The sequence below is a fragment of the Vigna umbellata genome, chromosome 1 (assembly GCF_029865625.1).
Source record: "Vigna umbellata cultivar VRB3 chromosome 1, Vumbellata_1.0, whole genome shotgun sequence".
NCBI lineage: Eukaryota > Viridiplantae > Streptophyta > Magnoliopsida > Fabales > Fabaceae > Vigna > Vigna umbellata.
Genome location: NC_142165.1, coordinates 65,946,248 through 65,957,569, shown reverse-complemented (window position 1 = coordinate 65,957,569; position 11,322 = coordinate 65,946,248). Strand labels below are relative to the sequence as shown.

The 11,322-nt window shown below is 31.3% G+C and overlaps 1 protein-coding gene across 4 annotated transcripts; it reads left to right on the top strand.

Annotated features, from left to right (window-relative positions):
• The first annotated feature begins 2,197 nt into the window (after positions 1–2,197).
• Positions 2,198–10,160, top strand: LOC124819961 (agamous-like MADS-box protein MADS4). 4 transcript variants are annotated; one of them, XM_047291575.2, is made up of 8 exons: positions 2,198–2,523; positions 4,940–5,024; positions 8,576–8,643; positions 8,731–8,830; positions 8,947–8,988; positions 9,087–9,128; positions 9,409–9,542; positions 9,781–10,160. In XM_047291575.2, exons 1-8 carry the CDS (start codon positions 2,339–2,341, stop codon positions 9,854–9,856), a joined length of 732 nt encoding a protein of 243 aa, XP_047147531.1. In that variant the 5' UTR covers positions 2,198–2,338; the 3' UTR covers positions 9,857–10,160. The 4 variants fall into 4 exon arrangements, with proteins under 4 accessions (XP_047147531.1, XP_047147530.1, XP_047147533.1 ...); XM_047291574.2 differs by having other exon boundaries at positions 2,199–2,523; positions 9,406–9,542; XM_047291577.2 differs by having other exon boundaries at positions 2,202–2,523; positions 4,940–5,018.
• The last annotated feature ends 1,162 nt before the right edge of the window (positions 10,161–11,322 follow it).

The window sequence follows — 11,322 nt, the reverse complement described above, 5'->3', positions numbered from 1 at the left end:
TATAGTGGTTAAGAAATATTAAAAACACCACACTAAATATTTTAAATCAATTAAAAAATTATAATTAAATGTTTTTTTAACAGAATATAAGCTATCTTTAGGAATAAAACTGCGTACCTTTACTTCCTGAACTGATATCTTTAGACACTCGGTACTTTGTTAGCATTCCACACCCTATTCACACATTATTACCAAACTATAGAGAGCAAACTTTATTTCATAAAATAAATAAAGCTATTATCAATGCTTTATAATAAACTGCGCGGAAGCACTGAATTCAATTTGTTATTTTAATAGCCTGAAATTGTATATTGATTACTACTATATATTTTGTTTTTGTCTAAAGTACTACTTCTATTTAAAAATATAATTTGCCAATTATTGAATAATTGTTAAGAAATTAATGGAAATGTTTTAATGATTAATAATTCCTCCGTACTGCAAGTTTTTTTCTTGCCTATCGATTTCTTAACCATTGTTGCCAAGATAATTAGTAGAACTATTTCTTTTTGTTATCTTTTATGCCATTACTACCTTACACTTAAAATAATATTGAATACTTATTAACAAAGTAAAAGATTTTACAAAAAGATAATAAATTATTCTCCGCATATTGTAACATGATATATAATTTAGACAAAAGATGTTAAAGTGACACTTAATACATAACGTAGGGAGTAGTTTGTACAAAAGTCTTTTCTGATCGTTTCATTTTCTTTCAATAGCTTTCCTTTCTATTGCTACCCTCCAATCCAATCGCACTTTCCTCTTATAAATCAATGAAGTTAACTTTTACAGTTTAAATGAATAATTATTAATTAATGTCGTTATCCCAACATAGATAAAGGATGTATAGGATGATACAATTTAATTGAAAATTTTAATTGCCAATAAAATATGTTTAGAGAATATAACTTTTACTTAACTTTAAAATTTGGATAATGAGATACTCATGCATTAATTTTTATATTTTAATTTAGCAAGATGACAAAAAAGGGACATATATGATTTTTTAGCAAGATAGATGCGAGATGATGGGAATTACAAAAAAGTATAATTTATGTACATTTTTTTATTGTTATCTATGTTATGAAATTTGGAAACTGGGCAGTTGAACTGAAAAATCTATAAGGTAACTGATTTAAACAAATAATAAAATCAACATAAGAAATACCAGTTCAAGGACTAAAAAATTAGTAAAAAAGAAAAATAAAAATCAGTCTAATCTGTAAAAGAACGGGTAAAGAAAATACAATAAATCTCAGTTTTAACTTTTTCCTTCAAAAATTATAAACAACCTAAATGATTTTTTATTTGTTTATCTTACAAATAACCTTGGTATACGTCTTTTAAATATTAACAACCTATTAATTTAGGTCCAATTTTAGTTTTTAACTCCATAAAATTATGATATTCTATTTTTTATAGTAATTTATCTGTTTTTTAATTATTAAAGTAATTTTACTACTACCAAGGTCTCAATTAATATTTTTATATATATATATATATATATATATATATATATATATAAATATATATTGATAGATAGATACAGAGAGAGAGGTATTACTCAATGATAATTTTAAACATCGTAATTTTTTATATATATCATATTAATATGGGATAGATGTCAGAACATGAGTAACCACTTTTATATATTAGATTTCTGTCATTTTAATTACATTTTTTTCCATGAACAATATTCGAAACTCCAAAAGCCTTAAGTGAGGTATTACTCATTCCATGAATATATTTATATTGGTAATTTGCTTTTGCTTTGAAAATTGACTATGAGTATATCTTTAAATTAGGTCCACTTTACGCGTAGCAGAAAACGCCTTCCCCACTTACAAAACTATGTTTGTGATTTCCTTAGGCGCGTCATTGTCATGGAGTTAGCAGTGTGTTAAACACCCCAGAGGGTGATAGCAGGGAGAAAATGACAGGTAGAAGGGGTTTGATTTTGAAGTTTGCATTAGGGCTTGATAAAGATGGTTTTGCTGGGATGCATTTACAAATAATTATTATCATTCAACATTTCTTCATCTTATTTATAATAATAATAATAATAATAATAATAATAATAATAATAATAATAATAATATTTACAATAATAAATTTTTCTCGCACACAACAAAGTAACAAGGTCACACGAGAGTTGACACCATCTCATTCTCCCGTGGCTGGCTATATAAATGTACATGCGTGTACAAGACATACACGCAGCGAGCGAGTCCCGAAAATATTCACAGGTTTTTAATCCGATTTATTTTAACTTTTGTTTTTCCTGATTGGATATTAGAGTGCAAGAGAGAGAAGGGAGAGAGAGAGAGCGAGAATGGGAAGGGGAAGAGTGGAGTTGAAGAGAATTGAGAACAAGATCAACAGGCAAGTTACCTTCGCTAAACGAAGGAACGGGCTTTTGAAGAAAGCTTACGAGCTTTCCGTTCTTTGTGATGCCGAGGTTGCTCTCATCATCTTCTCCAATAGAGGAAAGCTGTACGAGTTTTGCAGCAGTTCAAGGTATATATTTATATAGACATATTCACCAAAATGTAACAAACGAATCACAGAAATTAAATTTGCGAAATGAAATAAAGCTCGCTTTCTTAATTTCCTAAGTACAAACATACACACAGAAAGAGGAGTACCAGGGTATAGCTCGTGAGTAACAACTTTCTATTGTAATTTTTTTTTTTTGTTGTTGTTTAGGTTTTAAGATCTCGAAATCTCTCTCGTTTGATTTTTGCTGTTTTCAGACAGGTGGCGGTATTTTTTGTTTGAGAAAACAGGAGAAAAGTTTATTTTCTTTTTTCACTGTTTGGGTTTTTCCGTTTCCGTGAAATGTCTCGGCGTTTTTAGCAGGTTGAGGGTTTCTGCAATCGCGTTGCTGTTAGATCTGCAACTGGAAACGCGTTAAACCCCAACAGACATACATCAAATAAATTAAGCAAGGGAGGATCACTGTTGTATTGTATCCACTCTATTTTTGCTGTTTTTCTTTTCTTTTTCTCCTCTCTGCCCTCGTTTCTTTTTTAAATTGTTTTTCCCTCAGTCTTCGCCTTTCTCTTTCTTTCCCTCTTTTGGTGCTTAACCCAGCATTTGAGTTTGCCGTTTTTCTGCTCCATCAAACAGATCTGGTTCAAAAGCGTTTCCTAAAAGTAATTTTGGACTCTTGGGTCAGGCCTCTTTTCGGTGTAATTAGCTCTTGTGCAAAAGAAAACAATCATATAAATATTCAATTATTTCTTCCATTTTCAGTTTTACCAGCTACTCTCTTTTTTCTTCCACTCTTCAAAATCACTTAAACGACCTAACTCATCTCTTGTTCATTTTCTCTCAAATATATACGCCTTTATTTTTAAGAAAAGAAAATCTCGACCCTAGGGTTTCTTTTATTTCCATACAGTGTTTTCCCTTCTTGCATCTCTCATCATCGATCTGTTGTAGGTTTACGTTTTTTCTCCCATTTAAATCTTTTTCTTATTTGTTTTATATTTTACTTAGGTGTTTCTTTGTCTTGTGTTTTGCCTTAGTTTGCGTGCTTTCTATTTTGGTCAAGCTCTTCGTTTACCTGGGCTTGTTCATGATCCACAATCATGACCAAAGAACAAAATGGAGTTTTCACTTTGGAGTCAATCGTTTTTCTTAATTAATTCTCCACGTTGCTGACAGAAGATATTTTCGTTTCAACGTTTCATGATAGAGACATTTTGTTAAATCAGAATAGACATTTTGTTATATCAGAATCAAAATTTCAGGATCATAACATCTTTCTCTCTTCTGCGTTTCCTTCCACACATGTTTTTCAATCACTTCACTTTTCCTACCCAGATAGACAGATATTTTCTGTTAAGGCCATTTCAAATTAATTAGCGTCTTCCGAAGATTTAGCTTTTACGATTTCTTGCTGTCAGTATGTTGTTTGTTTCATTTCTACAGAACAACTCTCCCATCCTTTCAGATCTGATTATTGTACCGAAAACTCTGGTAGTAACTTGATATGTTTAATACTTTTTCTTCCGGGTTTAAAAGTTGTCACTCCGCACAAATGATGTTACCTCACCTACATTAATTCATAGACACCAGTTTTATTGTTCTTATAATTATTTTACCCTAAATGTATATAGCTCCTTTTTTGGCCTGATATTATCACGTTTATCAACGAAAAGAGTCTCATCGTCAAATCCAATACTTACTCATTTTGTACAATTTATTGCTAAACAGTATTAACATTGGTGACGCGATATTGCATAATTTCTTATGCAGTAGAGATAAGATAACATAGAAAAATTATGATATAAAGTAATTATAATAGAGAAAATGTACTACAAAAACGAGTTAAAATTTGATGTCTTAAATGGAGAGAAAAAAAAGAAAAAAAATGGATAACTTCAAAAATATTTTTTTTATGTAGGCTAAAAAATTTAATATTCTTTTAACTTTAGAGGCAACATCAAAAAATTTCTTTTTAAAGTTTCTTTTTCCTTTAATTGAAAGATAATATTTTTTTTCTCAGCCGGTTACCCTGAGTCCCGGTCAAGAAATTCAGACGTTGATGATATATGGCTTTTTATATCAGCCCTTAAAACATTACCCACTTTCATTTCTCATTAATTTACCAATTTTCTACACCTCTTGTGGCTTTCCAACATCCAAGGAACCTTGAAATGGGTTTCTCATGGTTTATTATTATGTTTAATTCTAACTTAAGTTGTTCCAGTTGGAAGGTGTGTCCGTTTTCATATTGGTGTTGAAATTAAAGCACGATTGAAGTAAAAAGGTGCTTTAAGAAGTGGGTTGATTTGTCGTTGACTGATATTGAATATTGTATTGTAGAATGTAGTTTTAGTCAATTGATTTTGGATTGTTTTGCATTGCATTATACTTCTGACATTTTGCCGCACAAAATAATATATATTTTTCTTAAAACGTGCAGCATGCTCAAAACGCTAGAGAGGTACCAGAAATGTAACTATGGTGCGCCTGAGGCTAATGTATCTACACGGGAAGCCTTGGTAATGGTGAATAGTCCTCTCTATCGTATTTAAATTCATTTTTTTCCCATTGATTAACTTGCCTAATTTGATCGCTGATTTTTCCTCTCATCCATTTCTGTTTTTGTTTCATACAAGGGGGTTAGGATTCCTGAGCTTCAACTATTTACTTGAATATTTTTAAATGGCATAATTAACGGTTACATATTACGTCTAGCTTGTCCATATATGATGTTGTGAATGGTCAAAGGTTACCTGGTTGTGTGCATAAACGATTGCCCAGTGCAGGAATTATCACTTAATGTAGTTCCTGCTTGAAAAAGAATTTCTGTGGGACAAAAAACTAAGAATTAAAAATAATGAATTACCTAAAACATACCTCTTTTTCTTCAGAAAAGAAAAGTTGTAATGATTATAGTTCATTCACTGACATAATTGAATTAGTTGTGCTCTAAAACGTTTAAATGACATACAGAACTATAGATGCATAATCTAGCGATTCGAAACAGTTTTTTTTTTTTAATTATTATTTTTCATGCGAAATGTACATTTTGTTTATACAAAATAATATTTTTTATCCAAAATTACTAGCAAAATATAAAATATAATTCCAAAGAACTTTCCAAAATACATCTATGTGTGGTTGATTTCTACCTTTATATTCAGTTAATAAACTCTATGAATAGTTCCGAAAAGCTAACTTATATATTGTAGTTTGATATGAAAGTTTTATACAAACAACAAAACTCAAGCTCTATCCTATCAAGCAATATTTGTCTATTAAGGTTTTTGTAGACAAGACAAGATAAAGTAAAAATAATCAAATTAGTCAACAATATTGTCTAAAAATTAACAAAGTGAATCATATCAATTAAAAATAAAAAAAGTCCATTGTTTTTGTATAACTCTGGTCTAATATAACTAAACAACTTTAAGCTTATAATCGTAGCAAGCTGCATCATGTCATTTATATACAAAAGAAAGTTAAAATAGATAATTTATTTGTTTTGAATTTCAGACAGAAAAGTTTCTCATCCCTTACTTCACATTTCTTTTTTATAAAATCTCTGTCCATTCATAATTAGTCTACATGATTTCAAGTTTAGAGATTGTCATCTGTCGTTGACTTAAGAAATGTTTTCATTCTAGTGTGCATTTCGTAGTTGTGGCCATTAGGTAAAGAACATGCATGTTTCTTCGAAATCCCTATAGTCTTTTGTTTCACGTAATTAATTCATTTTTGACCTAGGCTTATCTTCTCTATAGCTGTAGATCTGCATATGTGCTCATGTAATTACTCCTGCATTGGAACATAGTTTTGGTAATGTTATAAACATACATGCATTGTAAAAGATTATTCATGATCTTTTTGTTAATTAAACGCTGCTTCAAATATGTTAAAGATATTCATGATGACAACTGCTCCAAATAGTTTTCCTACAGACAATAATTATTGATTTGTATGCCATTTTGGCCCATTTGATGAAATGGCTAGAGGCGGGTATAGCTTACAGAATTTGGAAGGACTTTAGATATAATTCTGCATCCAGAACCATATATATACCTGGCAATTTTATACAGGAATCAAAACATAAAGTTTGATTATATAACTTTGACATAGTTCTTTAATTTATGCATATGGTTCCCATGTCCTTCATGCGGACTTTAAGGTGGGCCTCCATAACCAATGGAACCCTTAGTAGCAAACCCTGAAATATTGTTTTTAAAATTTTTAAACTAAGCTAATTGTGCAATTAATAAAGTATGAATATATATCTTTTGTCCTGGTAGCAACATTTACTGTGATTTTTCATTCATTATAGAGAGAGAGAGAGAGAGAGAGAGAGAGAGAGAGAGAGAGAGAGAGAGAGAGAGAGAGAGAGAGAGTTACTTTTGCCTTTGAAGTATGATTTCTATTAGTACTTTCCTTCTTAATTCTCTGATCCAAATGTGCTTAAGTATGATTCTTTCAAGGAGGAAATGTGTCACGAGCCATAGCTATTTTGTAAAATCTAATTTGAGGGTGCATTTAATTAGCCTTATATTGTTGCTAATTTTTTAGCTTACGTGCCACGTGTTATTACTGGTTTATAAGTAAATATTTTTGTGTATATTTTGAATTGTGTTCTACACTCGTGCATGCATTTTTCGGCACTTATAATTTATTTATAATTCACGTCAGCCGGTCATCATCCTTTTTTTACTTATATCACCATAATTTCACAAATAATTTTTATAATCTGAAAATGCTAATTATATGTTTAAAGATAAACATTAAACAATATTATTTTATTCCTCATGGTACAAAAGATATGTGTTTTTTAAATATGCTTATATTTATTTCTGTAATAAACCCTACTTAACAAATAAGAATAATATGCTGTTACGTTTAAGTAGATTGAATTTTTTGTTTACATAAAAAGTTTTGAAGGTAATTAACTTTTTTAAGAATTTAAAATATTTTGTGACAATATTTCTTTTGATAATTTAGAAAATAATTGACATTTTAAAAATGGAAAAGAGTGCTTTGATGATTTCAGTTGCAGAATTTTAAATTTTACGAAAGAAATTTCGTAAGAATTTAAAAGTTTCTACTCTTCCTTTCTCACATGTATTATTTTTGCATTGAATATTCAAAATTAGTTTACTTTTAGTATTAAAATTTTAAGTTTTAATTGTGTGTGTCAATGTTGTAAAATTAAATTATCTTTTCTAAACTAAGAAGTTAAAACGTAAGAAATTTAAATTAATTTATCCAAACTAAAGCATTTTAAAATATGAAAATTTCAGATAAAAACAAATAATTTTCCTAAAATTTCGTATTGTTTCAGAATACATCCTAAAAATTTTCTTATTATGATTAAATTTTCCCACAACTGTTGTTCAAAAGTCGTTCCTTAATTTTTGTGTATTCAATTCATGCATTCTCTGTTTTTTTTTTTTCACTCAACCTACTGATTTTTCAAATTTTAAAACGTTGACTTTTATAGTATGTCGGTTTGGTAATCCCCTTTGACAAGTTAAAACTATATGTATACTTCACAGCCTAGATAAATTTAGACGATAAAGCTTAAAATATATGTTTTGTAAAAGCCTTCTATTTTCCTATTAATTTTATGCACTTTTTAAAGTAACTATAAATATAATTAAATTTGATTCTAGACTTTTAATTTTTCTTTAACTTTTAATCCTCTCAAATTTATTTATTTTCTTGAAAAAAGGTCTCTAATGTAACTATCACATGGTGTTATTGATAATATTGACATGACACGTAAGCTGACATTCTTAGATATGTCACATATGAGTAATAAAAGTAGAATTAAAAATAATATTATATTTTTCATCCAATTATTAAATAATTTCTATGGAAAGCTTACCAAACTTAGCTATATTTAAAAATTAAAAAAAAAAAACTTATTTTGCTAGAATTTTTATGGTGCATGACTAGCTTGTGCAAATAGAATAATGCTGGAATTGAAAGGTAGTTGTCAGGTGACTGTGGAAAAAGATTTTAGAATGGCTATATACGTATGAATTCGTATGTGTTCCTTTAATTATATAGTTTGATTTTGCTATAGGAGTTAAGCAGTCAACAGGAGTACTTGAAGCTGAAGGCACGTTATGAGGCCCTGCAACGGTCCCAGAGGTACTGATACCTCCTACCGGTCCTTCTAATATGCCTCATTTTTGTCGGTTGATATTATAATGTTGTGCCTAACTTTTACTCTCTCAGGAACCTTATGGGAGAAGATCTTGGTCCTCTTAGCAGCAAAGAGCTTGAATCTCTTGAAAGGCAGTTAGATTCGTCCTTGAAGCAAATAAGATCAACAAGGGTACTCAAGTTTCAACTTTTAATTACCAATAACCATGTGAAATTATATGTGTATATATATATATATGTGTGTGTGTGTGTTTGTGTTTAATTTTTGTAAGTTTGTTTCCTTTACAGACGCAGTTCATGCTGGATCAGCTCTCTGAACTTCAGCGTAAGGTATAAAACAATTTTTTGATTTCTGTTACCACCGTTTAGTTAGCGTCTTCTTCTGTCATGTACCTGAGTTCGCTCACTAATTTCTGTCACTTGTGTAGGAACACTTGCTAAGTGAGGCTAACAGGTCTCTCAGACAAAGGGTAAGTTAGAACTCGTCGACCTATATATGTGTGAAAATCCATCACCCCTCAAAGTATATGGTGCATGGTCCAGAGATATAACAATGCACTTAAAATAATTTTTAGTATCTGTGTTTAATTCAACAAATTGAATTACCAAGGATAAGAATTGTCTAATACCAAAATATTGCAATAAGATAGAGCATAGCTTTCTAGGAAGGGTGAAAAGCCAGAACAACTGATATGATATTGTCAATTTGACAATTGATGGGTATAAACGACTCTGTGTGCTGTGTAGCAGTTGGAAGGGTATCAAATAAATCCACTCCAACTGAATCCTGGAGTTGAAGACATGGGATATGGCAGGCATCCAGCTCAAGCTCAGGGTGACGCACTCTTTCAACCATTGGAGTGTGAGCCAACGTTACAAATTGGGTATGCACTCATTGTAGACTCAATAATTTATCACTTTACAGTTCAATACCACTCTTGTAACAAAATGTATCAAGTGGTTCACAATATTTTAAGGTAGATAAAAAAAAATGCATGGAAATAGGGGTGAGATGAGATAGTTTACTTGATTAATTGGCATAACTATACTTATTTAAATTTTCCTTAGGTCAAAGCTTTAAATTTGAATAATTTTTTAATTATGATTTTTGTTTAAGTGCAGGTATCAGCCTGATCCAGTATCAGTGGTGACAGCAGGTCCAAGCATGAGCAATTACATGGCAGGATGGTTACCATAGTAGGGATCCTGGGTGGCGTTTCATGGAGAAGATCCAATGCACCAGCACATTTGACATTCCAATTTTATTTGAAAATGAAAAAAAAAGAGAGGAAAAATTACTTTGGGATGTAATGAAGCTGTAAGTGTCTACCGTGTATGATGGATGTAGGAACAAAGTTAAGCAGTGTTGTTTGTGTGTGCGCTTTCATAAAACTGCACTTCTTTGCTTCGGTTTATGTTTCTTCCCTTATAATAAGAGTAATCATAGACAAATTATAAACATCAACCTATTTTTTTCGTATATTTCATTTCTATTTTAAACTTTCCTTTTTCTATATATGTTCTATCCTTCAAAAACTCATTGTGGCATATATGAATAGCTCTTCTCCTAATAAAATAAGTATGAATACTGTAATATATTAGAATAAATGCAACAGTAAGCACAGAAAATAAGCACCGATGACCGAATGCACTAGAAAAATCACCGAAGGTCGGTGCTTGCCTTTTAATTGAAAATAGCACAAGATACAACGTGTTACCTCTGCCAATAGTCAGCAACAGAAAGAATACATTCAGAGAAAGAGAGTAGACTATTCAATCATTGCCTACCTCTCTCCTACCCCATCTTCTGCTATATAACTATTTCCATTCCCAACGATACCCTTTCAAACGTGCATTTGATTTCCTCACACGTTTCCCCTTTCCTTCAACGTTAGCTTCATGAGGTGGTGCCACTTGTCCTTGATTATGTCTGCTGGCCTCAACGTTTTCTTCAGCTTCTTGACTCTTTTGTTCTTGCATTCTACCCTTAAATTCCCTCATATGACCCTCCTCCTCATCTGCTATTGTTACAATGCTCCCCCTTTAAAACAAACCTTGTCCTCAAGGTTAAACTCTGGATAGCCTGCAACTACGTCTCCCTTGTCTTCCCAAGTTGCTTCATGTTCCCCTAAGCCTTCCCACTGGACCAGTATTTGAGGGATTGTGGCTGCACCTCTCATAATTTCCCTCTGCCTAAGCACTTTGAATGGTTTTAAAATAGGACCTTCTATAGTTGTCGTTAGAGGCAAGGGAACATAAACATTATCAGTCGCTCCCTTAAATAGTTTCAGCTGAGAAACGTGAAAAATGGGATGTATTTTCGCATGATGAGGCAAAAGAAGTTTGTAAGCAACTAAGCCAATTTTCTGCATAATAGGAAAAGGTCCAAAATATCGGAGGCCTAACTTCTGATTCTTGCGCAAAGCCATGGAGTGTTGTCTATATGGTTGTAACTTAACCAACATCGAATCTCCAACCTCAAATTCCCGATGAACTCTCTTCGGATCTGCATATTTCTTCATCCTTTCCTGGGCCTTAAGCAAATTCAACTTTAATTGAGCCAAAACATTGTCTCTTTGCTGCAACATTTCTTGGATTGAAGGGGATCTATTGATGAATATTGATACTTGAGAAGTGCTGGTGGATCTCTTCCATAAACTACCC